Source organism: Sapajus apella, unplaced genomic scaffold (genome assembly GCF_009761245.1).
Source record: "Sapajus apella isolate SASKATOON/1434 unplaced genomic scaffold, GSC_monkey_1.0 scaffold5, whole genome shotgun sequence".
NCBI lineage: Eukaryota > Metazoa > Chordata > Mammalia > Primates > Cebidae > Sapajus > Sapajus apella.
The window spans coordinates 37,966,824-37,991,922 of record NW_022436945.1 but is presented as its reverse complement, the minus strand read 5'-3'; the positions used below and the strand labels follow the sequence as shown (position 1 = coordinate 37,991,922).

General features: G+C 38.6%; 1 protein-coding gene across 9 annotated transcripts in view; it reads right to left on the bottom strand.

Annotated features, from left to right (window-relative positions):
* OCIAD1 (OCIA domain containing 1) overlaps nucleotides 1-24,396 on the bottom strand; it is a 29,944-nt gene extending 5,548 nt beyond the window's left edge. For 2 of the 9 annotated variants that reach the window (XM_032274138.1, XM_032274145.1), the window contains exons 1-7: nucleotides 24,153-24,357; nucleotides 22,708-22,770; nucleotides 21,255-21,335; nucleotides 13,109-13,162; nucleotides 6,860-6,907; nucleotides 5,685-5,823; nucleotides 3,739-3,908 (exon numbers count right to left, since the gene is read on the bottom strand). In XM_032274138.1, the coding sequence (XP_032130029.1) occupies nucleotides 3,739-3,908; nucleotides 5,685-5,823; nucleotides 6,860-6,907; nucleotides 13,109-13,162; nucleotides 21,255-21,335; nucleotides 22,708-22,765 (550 nt within the window). In that variant the 5' untranslated portion in view covers nucleotides 22,766-22,770; nucleotides 24,153-24,357. Of the gene's footprint in view, nucleotides 1-3,693; nucleotides 3,909-5,684; nucleotides 5,824-6,859; nucleotides 6,908-13,108; nucleotides 13,163-21,254; nucleotides 21,336-22,707; nucleotides 22,771-23,890 lie in introns of all 9 variants that reach the window. The other 7 variants (XM_032274139.1, XM_032274146.1, XM_032274144.1 and 4 more) reach the window with 6 other exon arrangements.
* Nucleotides 24,397-25,099: the final 703 nt, after the last annotated feature.

Below are 25,099 nucleotides of genomic sequence, written 5' to 3'. Positions count from 1 at the left end.
TAACTTCCGCCTGCTGGATTCCAGTGATTCTCCTGCCTCAGCCTCCCACGTAGCTGAGATTACAGGAATGTGCCACTATGCTTGGCTAATTTTGTATTCTCAGTAGAAAGTGGGTTTCGTCATGTTGGTCAGGCTGGTCTTGAACTCTGACCTCAAGTGATCCATCCACCTCGGCCTCCCAAAGTGCTAGGATTACAGGCATGAGCCACTGCGCCAGGCTGTTTTCAACCATAAACTTTAATTCTGCTAAATAAATATATACTGTACTGATGAAAGGCAAAGAAGATTTAAATTTCTAATTAGTTCTAGTATTATATGATGGTTCAAAACTAAAATTTCTTACGAAAAAAGAATGTAAAGAAAAATATTATAATCTTATATTGGGTTTAAAACACTTTGCATTTCATTAGTGATAAGTAATTACTGAACTCATTTCCCTTCACCATATATTAAAAATTCTGATGGAAATCATGTATACTTCAGGAACCCAACTTCAGAGTTGGGTTCTTAACCCCACCCTGCTGACAATTAGGGAATGTCCTTGGGCAAATCACTAAGCTTCTCTGAATCTTGGTTTTCTCAACTGTGAAATATGGCAGTTTGATTAGATGATCTCTGAAGTTCCTTTCAGGTCTAATACTTTTTCTTATAAAAAGTATTTTACTGTTATAAAATTCTGGAACAAATAATGAATATAAAAATCAGACAGAAGAAGACTGGGGAGAATGTCCTGCATTGTGGAGAGAACATGATTTACTATTTTGGGAAGGTTATAAAGAACTGGAAGGAATAGGAAAATGTAAAGCAGCACTTAAATCTGACTGTAATAAACTCTAAGTCTCCTAACAGCTATGAAGGAGTACTTGCTATTTTAAAAGATTAATAGCTCTCTGAATTCCTGGTAAAAGAAAGCACAACTAAAATAGGACTTAAACCAAAGAAGATGCCCTGGTAGGGGAGGACAGCATTTGGGGCAAAGCAAAAGCAGGCCACTGATGGCCCACGTGGAGAGCAGTAGAAAAGTGGCCACTTTGATTTAGAGAAGGGGGTCAGAAAGCAGAGCAGTGGATGGCTGGATAGCTGCTGTGGAAGGCACAAAATAATATTAAGACATGGCCTTGCTGTAGTCTGTGGGTGGATGCCAAAGGGCTTTTTGTTTGTTGGCTTTTGTATGGAAAAGAAACAATGTAACAGAATTTCCTAATGCAAATAGTGGGATGGATGCAAGTCATTACAAGGAAAGTGTTAGTGCACGTCTAGATACAGTAGTGCCCCCTTATCTGTGGTTTCGCTTTCCAGGGTTTCAGTTACCCGCGGTCAACCATGGTCTGAAAATATTAAATGGAACATTCCAGAAATAAACAATTCATAAGTTTTAAATTATACCCTGTCTTGAGTAGTGTGATAAAATCTTGTGGAGTTCCACTCTGGTCCATCTAGGACTTGAATCATCCCTTTGTCCAGCATATCTGCGCTGTCTACACTATATGCCTGTTAGTAGCCATCTAGATGGAAAAAACATATAAAGGATTTGGTAATATCTGAGGTTTCAGGCATCCACAGGCATCTTTGAACTTATCCCCCATGGATAAGGGGGGACTACTGTACAAGAAAAATGGATTTGAACTTTAGACTGGTTAAATGAGACACAGTGAGGAACAAGGACAGCTGCCTTTGGAGGTAAGATAGCGACTTTAGCCATTCTCTCCTAATCTGCCCACTCCCTTCCTTCCTTTTTTGACTTATTTGATGCCTTTGCTTCTAACCACTAATGAAAAAAATAAAGAATTGGAGTTGAGGATTAAGAGGCTCTTAACAACTTTCATCCAAACTCTTTAATCATCTCAACTTCCATTCTCTCCTGTCTCTTCCTTTATACAAGACTAATACTCACTCCTTTGCCCCAACTTTTGCTTTGAAGTAGTGCTGTCCAACATAACTTTCTTCAATGAAGAAAATGTTCTGTATTGGTGCTAACATGGTAGCCACTAGCACATATGACTGTTCAGCAACTGGACAGCTGCTACCAAAGCAACTGAGAAATCAAATTTTAAATTTTATTTAATGTTAACTAATTTAAATAGCCACATATGACTAGTGGCTACTTTATATTCTGACTTACCTAGAACCCCCTTCTGCATTCTCTAGAACCTTCTCTGACCTATAATAAACTTCTCCCTTTCCACTGTATCCCCTCCCAGTCCCCTTAACTTCTTTCCCTCTAATCTTTTAAAATTTAAAGAATATACTCTACAAGGGTCCATAATCCCTTATCCAAACCCTTGGGGTCAGATATGTTCCACAATTCAGAGTTTCTTAGATTTCAGAAAAATACTATAGTATATACCCCTTACATTACTTAATATCCATCCATTCAGAGGTTTGATATAGCAATGAGTAAGCAAACATGTTAATATTTCTACAATGAAATAATGGAAAAATCTTATCTGGCAAAGTACATAAAGTCTACGTTTATATAACTCATGTGAGTTTAGGTCAGGGTATGCTGCTAAATGAATTCAGGCCAGATGTTATTACCAGTTTAATTACTAAAAAACACAAAAACAAAAAACTTGGTTTTCAAAGCTTTTTGAATTTCAGGATTTTAAAGAATTGTAGACCTGTATTTTCTATTTCTAATTCCTCATCTTTCACTGCAAACTAGACTGAAGGAAAGAAACTAATGTTTTTTTGAGAGTTTATTTGCCAGGCATTGTCCCTGATTATTTCATCTAATTCCAACAGTTCATTAAGAAAGGTTAGGTTTTGTTTTGTTTTTCTTTTTGAGACGGAGTCCCTCTCTGTCGCCCAGGCTGGAATGGAGTGGTGTGATCTTGGCTCACTGCAATCTCCACCTCCTGGGTTCAAGCAATGCTCTGCCTCAGCCTCCTGAGTATCTGGGATTACTGGCACCCATGCCCAGCTAATTTCTGTATTTTTTAGTAGAGACACATTTTGACCATCTTGACCAGGCTGGTCTTGAACTCCTGACCTCGTGATACACCCACCTTGGCCTCCCAAAGTGCTGGGATTACAGGCATGAACCACTGCGCCTCCTTCAACTGATCAAGAAACTGAAATGATTATAAAGTAGTTATAATAATCCTACTACATTATGTAGTAGTAGTATTACTAGGTCACATAGCTAGCAAATATCAATCATGATTCAAATCCAAGTCTTAATCCAAAATTGATGTTGTTGCATTTATATGTGTGATCCTCAAAGCTAGTATTTACAAACTTCACAAAGCATTTTCACATGGATTTTCTCACTTGACAACAGTTCTTTCTTATATTACAGACAAGGAAGTTGAAAGCCTTTAAAACTCAGCCTATTAAATGTAACCTTTATAAAGCTTTCCTGGAGCCTCTACTCCCTGAAACACAACTTATCATTTCTTCTTCACTATTCCACTAAGTTTGCCTTAGTATTTTCAATTACCGGGACATACTAGTAATTCATCCTTGTATTTCTGTATCTTCTAACAGACTGAGACTTTTTCAGGGATAATAACCAAGTGTTATTCATCTTCTTCCACAACTAGCAGAGTACTCGACACCTACTGGTCCTCAAGAAAAGTTGAATGAATGAAGAAACAAATGAACAAAAACAAACATGCTGTGTTTACGTTGATGATTCATGGTACACAGGTGATATCCAGCAGAAAGTCATCAAATAAAGTTTATACATACGTTGGACCATAAAATGCTGTAATTCATTTCAAGAGAAGTTTCTACCTTGGACAATATGATCAGTAATACCAGTGGGAGCAGATTCATTCACAGAAGAACTGAATGGAATTGGCTCATAATGAGGAAGCATTTCTATGTTGTCTGCTGCTGGGGATGTCCCAAAAGATGATTGACCACTCACATTTGAGTCATATTTTGATTTTTGATAATAGTGCCTGTAAATGAAAACCATATTGTGTTAAGAAATGAGTCATTGCCTGTATCTTAAAGTGTTAAAATAACTTCTTTTATATATCTTATTTCCAAAATTATATCTATCTATATCTATATCTATATATAGATATAGATATATCTATAGATATAGATATATCTATAGATATATCTATAGACATAGGTTTTCTTTTTTGAGACAGGGTCTTGCTCTGTCACCCAGGCTACGGTGCAGTGGCACAGTCTTGGCTTATTGCAATCTCCATCTCCTAGGCTCAAGCGATCCTTCCACCTCAGCTTCTCAAGTAGCTGGGACTACAGGCATGCACCACCATTTGGTTTTTTGTAGAGATAAGGTCTCACTATATTGCCCTGGCTGGTCTCAAACTCCTGGGCTCAGGCAATCCTTTTGCCTTGGGTGCTGGGATTACTGGCATAAGCCACCATATCTGGCCTCAAAATAATTTTTAACACAGTTATTTATAAGCAGTAAAATGAGGTCTGTTTCTTTCTGCCAACAAAACACTTTTAAGAAGTCCTGACCCACTTATACATCTTAAAAGTGGTCACTGTCAACACAGAAAAATAGGAAATGTATACCCAACTTTCTAACATTGCCCTTTCAAGATAATTTTAGTATGTTTGAAAGTTCTTGGAAAGAAAAAGCACTTCAAATCAGGTCTAATTTCAATAACCATGTCCATTTCCCATGTCAATTGAGAAGGTAATGTCACAGCCAAGAATCTATATAAACACTAATTTGCTAAAGCAGATACAAGTAATTCTCTCTCATGAGGATTACATTGCTTGCCTATCTGTTTAAGAAGCACTAAAATTAAGTTAAAATCTGTTAAGAGATGGAATTGATAACATTTGGGAGTTCAAAAGAAAAGTCCAAACTATAGTAACCAAAGGTGTTTGCAAAATTGAATCAAGATAAACTCCTTTATTCTAGGACATGTACTCCCAATAGGATACAACTCTATATTTAAAACAATGAAGTCTGGCAGTGGCTCACTTCTGTAATCCCAGCACTTTGGAAGGCCAAGTGGGGCAGATCGCTTGAGCTCAGGATTTGAGACGAGACTGGACAACATGGTAAAGCCAGTCTCTATTACAAAATACGAAAATTAGCTAGGCATGGTGGTGTACGCGTGTGGCCTCAGCTACTCTGGAGGCTGAAGGAGGAGGATCACTTGAGCCCAGGAGGCAGAGGTTGCAATGAGCTGAGATTGCATTACTGTACTCCCAGCCTGGGAGCCAAGGTGAGATTCTGTTTCAAAACAAAACAAAACAAAAATGAGGAACCAGACACAGTGGCTCACACCTATAATCCCAACAATGTGGGAAGCTGAAGCAGGTGGATCGATTGAACCCAGTAGTTCAAGACCAGCCTGGGCAACAAAGTGAGTCCCCCATATCTAAAACAACATTCTTTTAAAATTAGGTGTGTGCAGTGGCTCACGCCTATAGTCCTATTTACTCAGGAAGCTTTAGGCAGGAGGGCCCTATGAACCCAGGAGTTCAAGGCTGGAGTGCACTAGGATCATGCCACTGTACTCCAGCCTGGGCAACAGAGGGACGCCCCATCATTTCTTCATTCATTCATTCATTCATAAATAAATGGTGGCAAGGCTTGATCCAATTTTTGAAGCAAATTACTTTTAGCCTACAGTATCCAATGGTCCTTTCAGGCAATTTTTTTGAGCCCTGAATTATAGAAACATCTAGCTGTGACTTAAAAATTAAAAATCTTAAGTAAAGATCAGAATCTGGCCTACCCAGGTGGTGAAGATCGTCGTCGTGCTTGTGCCAATCGTAAAGCTTCTCCAAGGGGGGAATTTTCAAGGTTCCTGAATTTCTCTTGGCAAGTTTTCACATAAGAAAGTTTTCCAGCAAAGTATCCCATGATACAAGCAACTTATTTGTAAAATCAAACAAAAAGTGTAACTGAATGTTACTTTCAGACAAAAGTATTTTCTAAAAGAAAAAATTTTTTTAAAGTGTGATTCTAAATATGTCTTTGGTTTAGAAAGGCTGAGATTTTCTGAAATAATCGTAGAAGAATCAAAATTAAATCAGATCAGAGTTCATAGACAGAGTCTATGGATATAATTCTGTTTCCTAAAAACATAGTATGCCAAAATAAAGTAGCTATAAGTAAATTATAATATACTACTTTATAATATATACAGGAAAGATTTAGTAAAGGTATAATGGGAAGAGAAATGGATAAAAAATCAAAACATCAAAACATTTATTTATTTCTAGTTCTGTTCTCATGACAAGGATTTAGTCCATTATCTTCATATAAAACAGGAAATCATTTGTACAGCCATTTTCACAAGACTGTTTTTAAAATAAAATTAGGTACAACAAATCTCTTAAAGTAATAAATTACGAAGCATAACCTAAATGTGGCAATTACTGCATCACATGAGTTTCCAATACAACAGAAAGGCTAACCTGAAAGACTCATGAAAAGCCTCAGGTACTTCTTTTGGAGAGCAATGTAGCTTCTTTTTCTATTAACTATATTGCAACATGTAAATAAGTTACAGTTATTTACATTTTAAAATGCACATTAGAGATTTCTTTTAAAAATTAAGCTTAATTTTAAATATACTTTATTTTGATTAATCAGAATATCTGCACAACTTTCTTTCCCCATAGACAGACCAAAAATTTATTTTCAAATACTTTATCCTTACAAAATAATTTCAAATTAAGAGTTCTATTACATTATAAAGATATAAAAAATACCTATTTCAACAAATTTTTTATGCTAACAACAAAATATCCAAGTAATCCACTTAATGAAATGCTTTAACAAACTGATTTATCAGAGTATGTAACCATATAACTAATATGAGTAAGATATGATAAAACATTTGATAAAAATAATTGTATTTAAATTTTAAAAAGCTATGAAAACTGCAATGTTGTTCATACTTACATATAAGTTTAGGGATTGAACCATATTTGGGATGACTTGAAAGTATTCCTAAAGAAAAGAGTTAAGTATTTCTGAGTAACATTGTTAAAGAAAGAAAAACCAGTAAAGACTATTTTTAAATATAATCTGACAATATTAGCTCCTTCCATGGCCCTAGAGAACCCTAGGCTGTTTAATAGGGAAAATCAAATGACTTCAATATCAAGAGGAATATGACGAAAATCCAAAAGACTCTGTAAAGTATTAGAAAAGGTGAATTTAGAAAGATCACTTGATCTTTCTATAGACCAAAAATATACATATATGTATATATGAAAAACTGTTTATACCAACAATAAACAAAAAAATCAAACATTTTTTAAAAGACAAAATTAATTATAGCACCCAAAAAACACTGAAAACCCAGGAACAAATGTAATGAAAGATATGAAAGATCTCTACACTCGAAGTTACAACTTACTGAGAATTGACTCAATATTTAAAGATGGCAATTCTCCATAACTTCACCTATAAATTCAATGTAATCCCAATTAAAATCAAAAGTTTTGCCAAAATTGAAAAGCTTTATAAGTCATGTGGAACATAAAGGGCCAAGGCAACACTGAAGAACAGTATTATAGAACTGACTACCACCACATAGCAAAACCTGTCTGATAAAGCTGCAGTAATTAAGACAATCTGGTATTAAGTACAAGAAAAGGTACTTAATAAGTACAAGACAATCTTGTACTTAAGTACAAGAAACCCTGATCACAAAGACACAAATCTCTTAAGGGGGTGGACTCAAGTTTCTGAGGAACATGAGCTTTGCCAAGAAGCACAACAAGAAGGGCCTAAAGAAGATGCAGGCCAACAACACCAAGGCCCATGAGTGCATGAGCCAATGCTATCAAGGCCCTTGTAAAGCCCAAGGTTAAGCCCAAGATCCCAAAGGGTGTCAGCCGCAAGCTGGATCGACTTGCCTACATTGCCCACTCCAAGATTGGAGAGCGAGCTCATGCCCGCATTGCCAAGGGGCTCAGGCTCTGCCAGCTAAAGGCCAAGGCCAAGGATCAAACCAAGGCCCAGGATGCAGCTCCAGTTTCAGTTCCAGCTCAGGCTCCCAAAGGTGCCCAGATCCCTACAAAGGCTTCAGAGTAGGCATCTCTGTCTGCCAATGTGAGGACAGAAGGACTGGTGCAACCCCCGCCCCAGGCTACCATCTGCACAGGGCTGGGGTCCTCCTGTGCTATTTGTACAAATAAACCTGAGGCAGGAACAAAAAAAAAAAAAGCTTATAGAAGAAAGCATAAGAAACCATGTTTGTGTCCTTGGAGTAGACAAAGATCTTAAAGAGTCAACAAAATGCACTCATCAGGAAGAAGAAACCTGATAAATTGGAGTCTATTAACACTGAAAACTACAGTTAAACAGAGTGGAGAAAAAAAACCCACAATATACATATCTGACAAAAGACTTACTTCCAAAATATAGAGAGAAGTCTCACAAAACCAGTAGGAAAAAAGACAATTCAATGAAAAAACTGGTAAACAGACTTCAACAGATAATTCACAAACAATGATATACTGAAATGAGGTATAAGCAAATGAAGAGGTCTTCAACTTCATTAGTCACAGGGAAACACAAATTCAAACCACAATGTAATCAATAATAGTGTTCATTTATCACAATGGCTAAAATATAAAAGACATAAAAATAGCTAGTGTTGGTGAGAATGTAGGAGTATAAATCGGTCTAAATAGTTTAGCAATATCGACTAAAGCTAAATAAATATATACAAAATCTATGATCCAGCAAAATGTCTATCAAAAGTACCACATTTTTCGCAGAACTAATTGTAATAGTCAAAACTGAAAGCTACCAATTATCAATGTACAGTTAATACAGATAAACTGGTGTATTTACATGGAGGAAACCTATATGGCAACAAGGTGGACAAATGCAGTGATGTGCTGGTAAACTCCCTATAATAAGCTCTAATTTTGAGCCGGGCGCGGTGGCTCACGCCTGTAATCCCAGCACTTTGGGAGGCCGAGGCGGGTGGATCACGAGGTCAAGAGATCGAGACCATCCTGGTCAACATGGTGAAACCCCGTCTCTAACAAAAATACAAAAAATTAGCTGGGCATGGTGGCGCATGCCTGTAGTCCTGGCTACTCAGGAGGCTGAGGCAGGAGAATTGCCTGAACCCAGGAGGCGGAGGTTGCGGTGAGCCAAGATCGCGCCATTGCACTCCAGCCCGGGTAACAAGAGCGAAACTCCATCTCAAAAAAAAAAAAAAGCTCAAAAAGCTCTAATTTTAAGGTCTATCAGTTTCCATGGTATAAAGACCCCAACACTTTAAAAATCAGCTTGCCTGGGAGGCCGAGGCGGGTGGATCACGAGGTCAAGAAATCGAGACCATCCTGGCCAACATGGTGAAACCCTGTCTGTACTAAAAATACAAAAATTAGCTGGGCGTGGTGACACATGCCTGTAGTCCCTGCTACTCGGGAAGCTGAGGCAGAAAAATCACTTGAACCTGGGAGGCGGAGATTGTAGTGAGCCGAGATTGCACCACTGCACTCCAGCCTGGTGACAGAGCAAGACTCCATCTCAAAAATAAAATAAAATATTTGAAAGTCTCACTTCTGAGGAGAATCCAAAAAAGAAAAGAAAAATAAAATAAAACAAATAAAGTTGTTCCTTCATTCTGTCATCAACTAGTTATAGACTACTTACAACATAAAGACACTAAATGCTGGATATTAACAGGAAACAAGACATGCTGTTTACTCTCATGGAATTTACAGTCTAGAGAGAGTGTTAAGACAAAGAGAATAGTGTGATGGTTGCTACTCATCCCCTCAAATATTTGAGTACTATGTGCGCTAACTATGCCTTCTGTCAGGTACTAGAAACAGCTTATCTTCCTAAGTAGCAGCAAGAATGGAGGCAAACAGATTTGTTGAAGGTTCCTACAATACTCTTTGTGACATATGGTTGCATTAATTATAGTGGCAGTACAGATGGAGGTAGTTAATAAAGACATTTAAGAGCTAAAAGACATTAATTGGACAAGGCAGATAAGAGATAGAAGTGAAGGAAAATGTCCCAGTTTTCTGGATAGTACTAATGCCACTCAGTCACGAAAAGAAAAGAGGAATTTGTTTTGGGGAAAATGATGAGTTCAGTTTGAGGGGCCTATAGAAGGGCCATCTATATTATATACTATATCCAGAATAATACAGTAACACCAGCATTTCCAAAACAAGCAGATAAAGAAAACTCATACAAGAATGTAAGCACCAAGAGGTCATGACTTTTTGTTGTTTAGTGCTATATAACGATGTATAGTACATATCAGACACTCAAAAAACATGAAACAACAAAGGAATCGCCTGAGGTGGGAAAAAAATCTTAGGAATATGACATCATGAAAGCCAAGAGAATAGAATTATTTCAAGAAAAACTGGTTAAAGGTCTTTAACGCCGGTCAGTAACAAAAACTAACCATCATATTTAAGCAGTAAAGAGGTTGTGTTGGTAACCTTTTGAAAAGTCCCAATAAATGGTAGAATATATGGATAGTCTCACAAGGACTGCAATGGGTTAAAAGAAGTAAAAAGTGAAGTGTTCATTCATGAAGTCTGGCTTCAAATATGAAGCAGTTGGGAGTAGCTGGAAAAATAAATGAGGGAAGTTTTGTTTTTTTTTTTTTTAATGTTCTCAAGTTAGAGGAGACCTGAACATGTATAAATGGTTTTTTTATAAACAGATCAGGAAGAAACAGAGGGAGCAGCTAAGACCATGTGGAGTATGATGCACTGTGGATGAAAGCAGACACAAGCAGCCCTCTGTTTGCGTGCGTTCTGCAACCAACTGCAGATAAAAAATATTCAGGAAAAAAAACTGCATCTATACTAAATATGCACAGACTTTTATCTTGTCATTATTCCCTAAACAATACAGTATGACAACTGTTTATGTAGTGTTTACATACTCTTAGGTATTATAAGAAATCTAGAGATGATTTAAAGTATACAGGCAGATATGCATGTATACTTTACTAGGCCATTTTACATCAGAGACTTAAGCTTTTGTGGATTTTGGTATCCTCTGGAGGGTCCTGGAACCAACCCACAGATACAAAAGGACCAATGAACAAAATGTCAGGGATTCTAATTAAATGCAAAATGTCTTGGTGGATACTGAATTCTTGTCTTAAAGTCTCTCCCAATTTTTACCACTTCTACCTTACCTTCAGTAGTACAAAGTCTTCAACTGCACCTAAATCCATAATCTCTAAAAACACTTTCCCCTCTTCATAACCTAATCCAAATTATAATTTCTCCTAGCTCTACTTCAGCTATTTAATGGAGTTTTCACTCCTCCCTGCGTGATTTTGCCTCTTCAGCTCAGTCCTGATTACCTCTCCCAAAAGTCATGCCTATTTGTCTTGATCATCAGGTCCCTCCTTCCTGGCAGGTTCTTTCTTCTCTTTTAATGTAAATCCTGCCCATCTTTCCAAATCCACTTCTTTCAAGAAACCTTCCTTGATTACAGCAGCCCTACAAAGATCTTTCTTCTTTGAACACCTACAACTCTTAGGGTCCCTACTCTGCAATTTAGTAGCTGATTAAGTATGTAATTCAATTTTCTATTTGCTTCAACATATGTTCACATCATTTGTTTCCTTCAATGACCTACTAGGAGCTCGTAAATTTCTTTTGTATAACCTTCTGCATACCTAGCTCCAATCATTATTAAATAACACACTGGCTTAAAATAGATAAAAGAAGCAGAACAATAATAAACACTAATTTCATCCCTGTGCCAATTTTCCCTATAAAGAAATGTAATTCAAAGTTTTGTTTTGATTTTGTTTCACAATACAGAACCAATCTCAGTCTATAAAACAGTTTGGTCTTAAGGACATATAAATGCATAGATATCTTGACTTGCTTCCATGTTTAAGATTTTTGTCATGGTACTATATTGTAATAAAGTCCATCAGAAGTTCTTTAAATAATTATTTACCCCAAAAATCCTCTCATTTCCCTCCAAAACTATTTCTATCAACTAATTGTGCCAAAACTACTAAGTACCATACCTCATATCCTAAGGTAAAGAGGCTAAAACTTCCAATCATAGTCACATTTTTGAAGAAGCCAGTTAATTAAAACAATAGGCCTCCAGGCCAACCTAAGGTCACCATCCTTTTCTGGGACACCTTCCCATTACCAGGTAGATAGTTCATGAAGTAAATAAAATGAGCAACTCTACTGCTTACTCCACTAAATTTTACATGCAGGACTCGAGACATTTCATACTCAATCTAAACTCAATTCCACATGAATACACTGTACTATTTGAGCCAACAGACTTTAGGACAAGAAGGTCTCCTCAGGGGCTTGTATAAAAATAGATCACCTGCCAGATCCCTGAGGTTCTAATTTTTTAAATAATACTAACTCACCTCGACTCATCTCCCTAGGTGATCAAAGCTGGTCTAGAAAGCTGGTTTACTGACCTTTAAATCATTATATAATAGTCATTTGGAGTTTGTTAAAACACAGAGTCCAGGCCGGGCTTGGTGGCTTATGCCTGTAATCCCAGCACTTTGGGAGGCCGAGGCGGATGGATCACGAGGTCAGGAGTTCAAGATCAGACTGGCCAACGTGATGAAACCCTGTCTCTACTAAAAAATACAAAAATCAGCTGGGCATGGTGACTCATGCCTGCAATCCCAGCTACTTGGGAGGCTGAGGCTGGAGAACTGCTTGAACCGAGACCCGGGAGGCAGAGGTTGCAGTGAGCCAAGATCGCACCACTGCACTCCAGCCTGGGCTACACAGCGGGACTCCATCTCAAAAAACAAACCAAAAAAAACAAACAATAAAAAAACAATAACACAGACTCCAGGTCCCCATGAATGTGCATTCTAACAAGCTCCTAGGTGATAATGTTGCTACTGGCCCACCTAGACCAGGTCTGTCCTGCTAATGCTGGTGTTTAGTTACTTTCTTGCTCTTGTAGGTTGTTAATGATGCTATCAGTGCAGTAGAAATTCTCAAGTCACAATATTTGGGTCAGTGGATCCATAGAGACAAAACGTTTAAAAATGCTCTGTAGAAATTAATCAATGAATTTTTATGTAATGTTTAATATAATACACTGTTATCTTTACTTCTTCTAAAAATCTAGAAAATATCACAAAACAAACATGGTATCCAAAATGCTAAATAAATTCAAAGTTTAAATATTTACCTTTACTAATTAATCCTTGAGTAATCAACATACTTGTTGCAGCCAAAGGCACAGCTATAGGAGGAAAAAGACCTTGTCAACATCAAAGAAAGGAAAAGATTTTGTCTTCAGTTCATTAAATAAATGAGTATCAGTAAAACCATCTAGGAAGTATACTGCAAAACTAAGATCTTTATTGTATACATAGTAGAAAAATTAAAGGAGCATTTTAAATTTAAGGAAACATCACAAAATATTAAACAATATAATTAATGAACCATTTAGGCTTAGGTTCCAAATAGCCAGCTGTTCATTAATAGCATCAACTAAGACAACAACAGCAGAACTGACTAAAAGTTACTTCTGAAGTTAGAGAAGGGGGAAGAAGTTAGAGGAGGGGGAAAAGTTAGAGAAGGGGAAAAAGTTAATGAGGGAGAGGCAAGAAACAAGTTACAAATAAGAGCCACTACTGAATAATGACTAAATTCTGTGCATCATGCTAAGGACTTTATGTGCATTATCTCATTTATTATACTTTTTATCATATTTCTATAAGGTAGCTTATGTTATTACCACCCTTTTAAAGATAAGGAAACTGAAGCTTAGAGATGTTAATTAATTTGCTCAAGGCCAAACTAGTTGAATGGTCGGTTTGCAGATTCTAATAAAATCTGCCTGATACCAGATCTCAAGCTTTTAAGCTCTGTGTTACGCCCTGTGAACCAAAATACAAAATATATTTGACCGTAATCAAGGTGGCTGAGGCAAAAATTAAAAAGCACCTATTTTAAACACTAACGTTTTTTGTTTTTGACGTGGAGTCTTGCTTTATCACCCAGGCTGCAGTGCAGTGGCGCTATCTCAGCTCACTGCAACCTCTGCCTCCCAAGTTCAAACAATTCTCCCGCCTCAGCCTCCCCAGCTGGGATTACAGGCATGCACTACCATGCCCAGCTAATTTTTTTGTATTTTTAGTAGAGACGGAGTTTCACCATATTGGCCAGGCTGGTCTCGAAATCCTGACCTTGTGATCCGCCCTCCTTGGCCTCCCAAAGTGCTGGGATTACAGACGTGAGTCACTCTGCCTGGCCTTAATGTTCTTTGTTCTAAACTAGTGAACTTATTAAAGAATATTAAAATATTACATCTATATATGCCTACAACTGAAAGTAAAAAATCCAGAACTCTTGTAATCTCAAAGAGGGTTATAACTTAAAAACAGCTATCCATCACTGTTTTCTTCATTAGCACTAATGGAATTTTTGTGATGATGTAAGCTGATTTTTGAGTGACCAACCCTGTGATGAATTTGGTCTAGGTAATTGACTGGTAAGCAGTTCCCCACATTGAATATGTGTAAGTAGCTCACTGTGCCCAAAGTGTTTGTACAAAGACAGTTCATGCCAAACACCTGCTTTCATTCTGGGAGTCTCGAATTTTGGTACCTGTTAGGCAGAGGGTACATAAGTGACTAGTCTTCAATAAAAACCAAGGGCACTGAGTCTCTAAAGAATTTCCCTGGTAGATAAAACTTCACACATTGTTACCACTGGCTGTTAGAGAAATCAACCCTTCCCAGGAATTCTCTCCCTGGGGAGAGAAGTCTTGTTACTACTTGGTTTCCTCTGGACTTCACTCCATGCTCCCTTTTCTCTTGATGATTTTGCTTTATATCCTTTCACTGTAAGTTATTTTAAAGTTAAATTGCTACATTTGGCTACTGGCTGCCACAATGGACAGGTGCTGTTCCAGACCTGAGGTTGACAAACAAGTTCTATGAAGAGCCAGATGGCAAATATTTTGGGTTTTGTGGGACAATCTCTGTCCCAGTTACCCAACTGCCATTTTAATGCAAAATAATCCAGAGACAATCCAAAAACACATGAACACAGCAGTGTTCCAAGAAAACTTTATTTATAAATGCAAAAATACGAATTGCGTTAAGTACTTTTCACATGTAATGAAATATTCTTCTCCTTTTATTTTTTTTCTTAACCATTATTTTTTATTTTTTTAGACAGGGTCTTACTCTATCACCAGGGCTGGAGTGCAGTTGTGCAACCTCATCTCACCACACCTCGGGCTCAGATGATCCTCCTGCTTCAGTGTCCCATGTGGCTGGGACTGCAGGCATGCGCCACCATGCCTGGCTAATTTTTCATTGGTTTTTGTTTTGTTTTGTTTCTGTAGAGATGGGGTTTCAAGATGTTGCCCAGGCTGGTCTTGAACTCCTGGGCTCAAGCAATCAGCCCACCTTAGCCTCCCAAAGTGTTGGGATTACAGGCGTGAGCCACTGCATCCAGCCTCTTAACCATTTTAAAATATAAAAACAATTCTCACACATACAAAAACAGATTTGATCCACAGGCTAGTTCATTCAACTGTGGTCTAAACCATATATGGACAATTTAAGAACGAAAGTAAGTAAAACATTTGAATTATTAGACAGATTTCATGATTAAAATCTATCACTTTGGAACAGGGCATTAACTTTGCCATCAGACATAAACTGTACAAATGCTAAGGTTCGAATTCATGCTATCCTACTTACTAACAGATTTTACCTTTGCTGGAAATACGGTTTCTTTAATGTTGGCTGGTTAGAATGCCTTCATGTATTATCATTTAAGGTTTTGCAAAGGACAAATCCCTTTTAATTACAGCACCAGTACAATTTGCAATCATTTTTCTCCTTCAGCTTCACTCAAGGATTGCAACATGAAGCACTGAAGAATCATATAAGGATAAAAGGCAATGAGTTAGTTGGCCATTTCTACAATGGATAATGCTTTCCCCATTTAATGCAGAATAAGAGTCTGCTTGAGGAGATACTAGTTCTGCCATTCACCACAATGTCTTTGCATAGCTTCTCATGCTATACAGGGATAATGGATTAGACCTAAGGTCTTATTCCAACTCAGGTATTCTACTTTATGTCATAGAAAAAGACAATGGTAAGACTGAAAGAGGCTTCAGAGATTATCCAGTCCTCATTCCAATCAGAGTACATTGATACCCAGAAAAGACAAGTCATTGATACCCAGAAAAGACAGAGTACATTGATAGCCAGAAAAGACTAAGCAACACAGCTGGTTAGGTTGTGGTAGTGCTGGGATCAGAACCCAAGTCTCCTGACTCCCCTCGGTCAGTGGCCTTTTCCACTGCAGTATGTAACTTCTATTTTGTTAAATAATCTGTTTCCATAGGCAAATCAGTAACTGCTGACCAAAGCCTAGTGCACATTATTACCACAGTCCCAAACTATATTCAATATGTACAAGAGCCCCTACAATTCTTTGAACTCTTCTCCCCTCACAGTAACAAAAAGTTACTCTATATTCGTAACTGTAGTCAACAGAAATTTTTATTTCATTAATCACAGGAACATTAATAGCTATTTAATAAAGATAGTCAACACTTAGACAATTAAATTGCATTAATCCCTATAACAATTTCATGAGATAGGCAGTTATCCCTATTTTATAGATAAGGAAACTGAGGCACACAGACCTCAGGAACTTGCCCAAAATCTCACAGCTACTATGTGCGGAGCTGGGATTTGAATCCAGCCAATCAGGCTGCAGAGTTCATATTCTTTTTTTTTTTTGGAGACAGAGTCTCACTCTGTCACCCAGGCTGGAATGCAATGGCACGATCTCAGCTCACTGCAACCTCCATCTCCAGGGTTCAACCAATTCTCCTGTCTCAGCCTCCCAAGTAGCTGGGACTACGGGTGCCTGCCACCACACCCCACTAATTTTTGTAGTTTTAATAGAGATGGGGTTTTACCATATTAGTCAGACTGGTCTCAAACTCCTGACCTCAGGTGATGGGCCCACCTCAACCTCCCAAAGTGCTGGGATTACAGGCGTGAGCCACCGTGCCTGGCTGCTTTTGTCTTTTCAACTTGTGACTTATCTGTTTAGATGCACAAAGAAATTACTTAGCTTTGTACTGTTCATACACCACATGTCCCACTATTAAGAGTCTGGTATATATGGGCATCCTGATTATTGTTCACTGCTCTTTAATGTACTTTTGGCATAATCCTGTCATAGCTATTTAGAATGTTAAACATGTGCAACAGCATACATTTATCAGCCAGAAATAAATCTGGACACCTTAGCATCTATCTAGCCATTAGGCCAACATTATAACAATCCCAAACCCTCTCTATCAGACTTGTCTTTTTCTTAATCCTCTGTCATTGAGACTTGAAAACAGATCATTTTATCCTATCTACTCTACACAATTGTCAAAGATTGAAAAAAAAAAACAAAAAACAAAACTGTAGCCAGAGTATATAGCCAAGTTCTCTAAGAAATTCCTCCCATTCTGGCCAGGCACAGTGACTCATACCTGTAAACCCAGCACTTTGGGAGGCTGAGGCAGGCGGATCACCTGAGGTCGGGAATTCAACACCACCCTGGCCAACATCCGTCTCTACTAAAAATACAAAAATTAGCTGGGCATGGTGGCAGGCACTTGTAATCCCAGCTACTCAGAAGGCTGAGGCAGGAAAACTGCTTGAACCCGGGAGGTGGAGTTTGCAGTGAGCCAAGATCGTGCCATTGCACTACAGCCTGGATGACAAGAGTGAAACCCAGTCACAAAAAAAAAAAAAAAGGAAAAGAAAAAGAAATTATTCCCATTCTATGAGCCATGAAACTTTTATAGAAGTCCTTAAGTTATGATGACTATGCATCTAAAACAATTATTCTCAACTGCATAGTCATCATAAATTAAGATGGACATCATCACCTAATTCTTACTCAGATTCTTTTTAGCTTGAAACATCTGCAAGTCTCTGAATATTGGTGGATACAATAATAAGGATTCTATCAGAGCTCGTGTTATCTTCCTAACTGCTCTTGGTCTCTGTTGATTCTTCCACCATCACTTGTTCCCTTATCCATGGTACCACCCAAACTTTATTCTTTATTCTATCATTCCTAAGTATTAATCACATGGCAGAAACTATTAACAGTTTTATGCTTTTATCTCTACACTTAATTTGTAGGTGAATTCACCAACACAACTCCACAATAAACCCTAATTTTTCATCTATACTTTACTTTGTTTCTATCTCCAGTTGCTTACAAATCTTCCACAATCAAATGTTGCACCATGAATTCAAAATGTCTGAACTAAACTCATTTCCCTCTTCAAACAAGAACTCCTTCTAACTGAACCTTTATTCAGTAGTATCATCATTATTGAGTCTCCTAAGCTGGTTATCTTAAAACTATTTCTTTCCTCTTACCATTCCTTCATTCTGCCTTAGTTGAGCTTCTTAAAAAATCCTATTATTTGTCCTTTAAAAAAGTCTTTCGTTGCCAGCTCATCTTTTCCAGTCCAAATGACACAATATTCAACTTTATCTCATCAATGACTACATACATATGCCTAAGGTTACTGCCAAAAGCTCATAACAGATTTCACCAAATACAATTTGTCACCTTTCTACCCATCTTGCACACTGTTAACTAACCTTTCTTAAAAAAAACCTTACATATCACCCCCACTCTGCTTATGAACCTAAACGATATAATGAATCAAATCTTTAATTCATTACTATGTTTTATGTTCTATCCTCAATGAAAGACTTCTGTTCCAATCAATTCAGGCTCATGGCTCTAGGAGAGATCAAGTTATTGCAAACTCTGCCTTTGTTCACTACTCCTTTCATCCAAATGCTACTCCACCTTTCCTCTTCATTTATCTACTTATTATTAATCTTTTGTAGGGGGAGGATAGAGACAGGGCCACACCATGTTGCCAAGGCTGATCTCAAACTCCTGGTCTCAGGCAATCCTCCTGCCTCAGCCACCCAAAGTTCTGGGGCCAGGTGCAGTGGCTCATGCTTGAAATCCGACCATTTTGAGAGGCCAAGACAGGTAGATCATTTGAGCCCAGGGGTTCAAGATCAGCCTGGGCAACATGGAGAAACCCAGTATCTACAAAACCAAAAACCAAACCAAACCAAGGTGTTGGGATTATAGTTGTGAGCCACGATGCCCAGCTTATAGTCTTATTATAAAGTTATTCCAGTATTGTTTACTTAACAAATAAAAGTCTCTTTCCAACTCAGGCATTCTACCTTACATTACATAAAAAGACAATTGTAAAATTGACAGAGGCTTCAGTTTTTAACAAATTGAAATTCAATAAAATTTTCAGAAAATTTTGAATTTTAAAATTTCAAGTTATTCAAATGTTTCAATTTCAGTAAGTCAATTCTACTTATCTCCTTAAAAAGTCTTCTGCGGTTACACACTTAATCTCTGTTTCACATATTACAGCTTTGTCTCGCCACATATAAACCTTCTTTGGGGCCAGGCCTGGTGGCTCACACCTGTAATCCCAGCCCTTTGGGAGGCCCAGGCAGGCAAATCAACCGAGGTCAGGGGTTCGAGATCAGCCTCGCCAACATGGTGAAACCCTGTATCTACTAAAAATACAAAAATTAGCTAGGCATGGAGGCGTGCACCTGTAGTCCCAGCTACTCGAGACACTATGGCAGAAGAATCACTTGAACTCAGGAGAAGGATGTTGCAGTGAGCAGAGATGGTACCACTGCACTCTAGCCTGGGCAACAGAGTGAGACACTGTCTCAAAAACAAAACAAAAAAAGAAGAAAAAAGAAAACTACTTCAGGACAAAGACTGTCCTTTCATAAAACTTATCTTCCCAACAGGTACCTTGCACATCTTGCACACTTTAAGCATACATATCAGGCTGACTGATGAAAATGCACATCGTCCATAATGGCTTAAGTTGCCCTTTTTTTCCTTTTTCTCTTTTCTTGGATACAGGGTCTGGCTCTGTCACCCAGGCTGGAATGCAGTGATGTGATCATAACTCACTGCAGCAGCCTCTATCTACCCAGCTCAAGGGATCCTCCGGCCTCATTCTCAGCCTCCCAAGTGGTTGCAACTACAGCCATGTACCACCACATCCAGCTAATTTCTTTCATTTTTGGTAGAGATGAGGCCTCTTTCACTATGTTGCCCAGGCTGGTCTTGAACTCCTGGGCTCAAGCGATCCTCCTGCCTCGGCCTCCCAAAGTTCTGTGATTATAGGCATGAGGCACCATGACCAGCTAAGTTGCCTTTTAAAAAAAAAAAATTTGCCAGGCGAGGTGACTCATGCCTGTAATCCCAGCACTTTGGGATGCCGAGGTGGCTGGATCACCTGAGGTCAGGAGTTTGAGACCAGCCTGGCCAACAAGGTGAAAACCCATCTCTACCAAAAATACAAAAATTTGCTGGGCATGGTTGCACACACCTGTAATCCCAGCTACCTGGGAGGCTGAAGCAGGAGAATCCCTTGAACCCAGGAGGTGGAGGTTGCAGTGAGCAGAGATTATGCCACTGCACTCCAGCCTGGACTACAAAAGCAAAACTCTGTCTCAAAAAAACAAAAATCCATCCTTCTTTTTTGTTATAATTACTTTACCTGAAAGGATTACAGTTTCCAAGTAAAGCAATACCAGTTCATTTTCTTTTATTTTTCGTTTTTTTCTTTTTTTATTTTTTTCTTTTCTTCCAGTTCTTTGTTCAATACTAAGATTAAATTTTGTGTATTGCTTCCAACAATCTCTGTCTTTAAAAAATAAAATCTTAACATATATACACAAATATATATAATTCTCTAGTCAGAAATCAAGAGCTGGTAGTATAACAACATTTCACAATGATAAAATGGGAACTAACCTGTTATGGTTAAAAGCATTAAGAGTAAAATCTGTTTCAGACAGACCTAGTCTCAACTCCAAACATCGTAATTTATCACCTGTGTAACACTAAGTGTTGTTACTAATTAACATCTCTAAACCTCAATTCCCTCACCTGTAAAGTGAGGGCAATAATAGATATCAAGCTTGTTGGGTTGTTTTTATATAACTTATGTACATACAGTAAATTCTAACTATTACTATTATCAACGAAATTACCTCATCGTTTTGATTACAAAAATCTGGAAATAATTACTTTAAAATGCATGCAATTCCTTTATTTCCTTCATCTCTTTTAACAACAATCACACTATGCAAAAAGTTTGCCAATTTGTTCTATACAGAGTTATTATAATTTCAGATTCAAATTCAGGCCAAAATTTCAGGTACAAATTTTGGATCAAATTACATTAATTAGAAAATTGAACTCACATCTGAACCAGAAGCTTTCATCATTGCATTCTGCGAAGAGTCTCCTTTCTTCCTCTGTTGGAATGTAATCAGGCCCTATGTCTTTTTACAAGGAAAATAAAAAAAACATTAAATTACCCATAATAAAACTAAGTCTGAAAAATTATCTTAGCCTAAATATTAACGAGACACCATTTTTTTTAAAGTTAATCAAAAAAAGAAAGCCTTGAAAACAGTAAGAGAAAAGCAATTCATCACAAATGAGAGATCTTCAATAATATTAACATCTAATTTCTCATTAGAAACAGGGAGGCCAGAGGCAGTGGGATGACATTTAAAGCACTGGAGGAGAAAAAAAGAATTCTATATCTGACAAAACTATCCTTCCAAAATGAAGGAGAAATAAGACATGCCCAGATAAATAAAAACTGAAAAACTAATTGCTAGTAGACCTGCCTGCTTATTACAGCCTGAATGGTATCCCAGTAAAATTCATATGTTAAATATCTAACCCCAGTATGTCATAGAATGAGACTGTATTTGGAGACAGTGCCTTTAAAGAGGTAAATAGATTGAAAATTAGGTCATTAGAATGGGCTCTGAAGGGCAATGTAACTGGTATCTTTATAAGAGAAAACTAGAACACAAACACGGAAGGAAGACCTTGTGCAGACACAGGGAAAGAATGGTTACCTATATGCCAAGCATAGGGGCCTCAAAAGAAACCCAATTACTAACACTTTGATCTCAAACTTCTAGGCTCCAGAATTGGGGGGGAAAGCAACATCCCTGTTCTCTCTCCCTCTTCCTCTTCCTCTTTCTTCCTTTCCTTTATTCTTTTTTTTTCTTTTTCTTTATTTTTTATTCTTTTTCTCTTTCTTCTTTTATTTTTTGAGACAGAGTTTCACCGGTGTAGCCCAGGCTGGAGTGCAATGACGCTATCTCGTCTCACTGCAACCTCCGCCTCCCAGGTTCAAGCGATTCTCCTGCTTCAGCCTTCCGAGTAGCTGGGATTATAGGCACCCACCACCATGCCAGGATAATTTTTTGTATTTTTAATAGAGATGGGTTTTCACCATGTTGCCCAGACTAGTCTCCAACTCCTGACCTCAGGTGATCCACCCATCTTGGCCTACCAAAGTGCTGGGATTACATGAGCCACCTCGCCCAGCCATTTACACATTTTTAACAAACTGTGACTTCAAACAGTTAATGCTACTATCTGCTCGTCAGGACTGGCAACATAATGTGCTGGGCCCACTGCAAATAAATAAATAAATAAATAAATCCCAAAAAAACGTGGGTCTCCTTGTCCAAATTATTCAGAATTTCAAGAGTAGAAACATGAAATCAAGTACGGGGGCCTGTCTGCACATGCCCATGAAGCCAGCCCACCTGCCACTGTTACTCAAGCCAGTGAAATTTCCTTTAGATAGAAAGCGCTTCTAATTATAAATACTTAATAGATAGTTACGGGTAATTGGTCTTGGAACTTCTGCACTCGGCTCTTGAAAATCAGCCCTCCCGTTCATCTTTCCTGTATCAAAAACATCATATATTAAGTATTAGAAACCATCACTAGATAGGTCAAAGTAAATTAAGATGTAGGCTATAGTAAAACTACTAGTCTACATAGCAATCAATCAACAAATATTTACTACACACTACCATATCTTAAATACTTCACATAAAAATAGCTAGATGAAAAAGTAACAGACCTATTAATTAATTTGACCCGCTATTCAGGTTAAGTTCCTTAATTGAAAAAGCATAAGCGTTTTATAAGTTTATACTGTTTTTTATTAATATCAAGATACAAAAAGATATCAATAAAATAATATACGTATTTTTTCCTCCTGAAACTGTTTCTTTCACATTATCTTATGTTTTGGTCGTTTCGCAAATCTATGCCCAATGATTAGGATAATTCCCCAAAACAGAAGAGAAAAAAATCTCAAGTCATTTTTGAGTTTCCATATTAAAAAACAAAATAATCATCAGAAACATTCAACCTCTCCCACAAAAGAAGACTCCAAAATTACGGAATAACAAAGACGTCATATCCTTCACGCTGTGATGTAAAGCTAACAGCAAACTCCGTATCTCCAAATATCCTTCCTCCCCAAGTATATTTTAAAAAGGCATAAAATTCCAAGACTGTAAATTTTTTTTATTTGGTTTTTTTAAAAAAAAAAAAAACTCATATATTGGGACTTAGACCAACAGATCAAGTAACTGTATTTTACAGAATATTTACACGGGATCATTATTATTCTCATTTTAAAAACAATTTGCATGGAAACAGGAAATGGCATACACAATTAATTCATTTAGTCAATAAGCCATGAGGGCCTACTACATGCCAATCCCTTATATCCGGAAAAGGAATAAAAAGGGTAAGCTGAATTCATGGATGGATGGAGCCTGCTGAATAATCTATTTCTACCCTACAAACGTATTCGAAAAAAATGAACTTCTCTTACTTCCCACAACAGCATCCTTCCTAGAAACTCTAGGAAAACTGTCAGGGCAGACAAGGCCCTTGAGACAATACCATTTTAAGCTCTTAATACAAAAGAAAGAAGGATTGAAGCCCCAGCGGCCTATAACCGCTGATTCCCGCACTCCATCCTCCACTCAGTGTGTCCGTCTCCCACCTGCCGTTACTGACTGAGCAACAACCCCACAGGCATTCCGTGACCACGAACTTCCCCACCTCACACCCCCAGAAGCAATCCGTCGCCCCCGCGGTCACCGACACCAAGGAGGCCGAGACCCGAGCGCGATCTATCCACCTTCACAGGCAGGAAAATGGCGGAAGGTGCGAAAGTCGCGGATGGCCGCAGAGGTGGTGAGGCAATACACGGAGGGCAACTTCGGGGAGGGCAACTACGGGGCTGTCTGCGTCACCTCACCCACCTCCTTTCGACAGCAGCAGGCGACTGCGAAGCAAGCCCAAGCGATCAGGGGCAGAAGGCTCGAAAGGGACTAGGGAGGGACAGGGAGGGAGAAAAGTGCAAGGTATCGCGGGGAGGGGGAGGGGGCGGACAGCTGCAAGAAGTCACCCAGACTGGGGATCTAAATGACCGCGACCCGGACACAGTGTCTACCTACGGCAGGAAATGACGTCAGAGCTCCCCGCGGGGTCTTAGAGCTAGCGGCCCAGGATAGACGCATGCGTATACTCGTCCCTCCTCCCTTCTCTCCCAGGCCGCGGCGCTCAAGAGCCGCACTGCGACTGCGCGGGCGACCGCGGCGGACCAAGAACCCCGCCCGCGCCCTCCCTGGGTGACGGGGAGGGTTGCGGGTAAGCTTGTCTCGGGCTATTGTGACTCACCTCTCTGGGCTTCCCTTGGCAGGCTGGCGGGAACGTTCTGGAACCCTATGTTGTCCCTTTTTGGATAGTTAGCGACTTCTTACATTTTGTCTTAAATGAGATAAGTTCATTCTTTAACCCTGTAGGCTAAGTAGTAGAAAGTAATTTTTTTTTTTTTTTTTTGAGACAGAGTTTCACTCTTGTTACCCAGGCTGGAGTGCAATGGCGCGATCTCGGCTCACCGCAACCTCCGCCTCCTGGGTTCAGGCAATTCTCCTGCCTCAGCCTCCTGAGTAGCTGGGATTACAGGCACGCGCCACCATGCCCAGCTGATTTTTTGTAGTTTTCGTAGAGACAGGGTTTCACCATGTTGACCAGGATGGTCTCGATCTCTTGACCTCGTGATCCACCCGCCTGGGCCTCCCAAAGTGCTGGGATTACAGGCGTGAGCCACCGCGCCCGGCTGGAAAGTAATTTTTAAGCATACGTACCTGGTTATCTGTCACATCCTCTTTTTTTTTTTTTTTTTTTTTTTTTTTTTTTTTTTTTT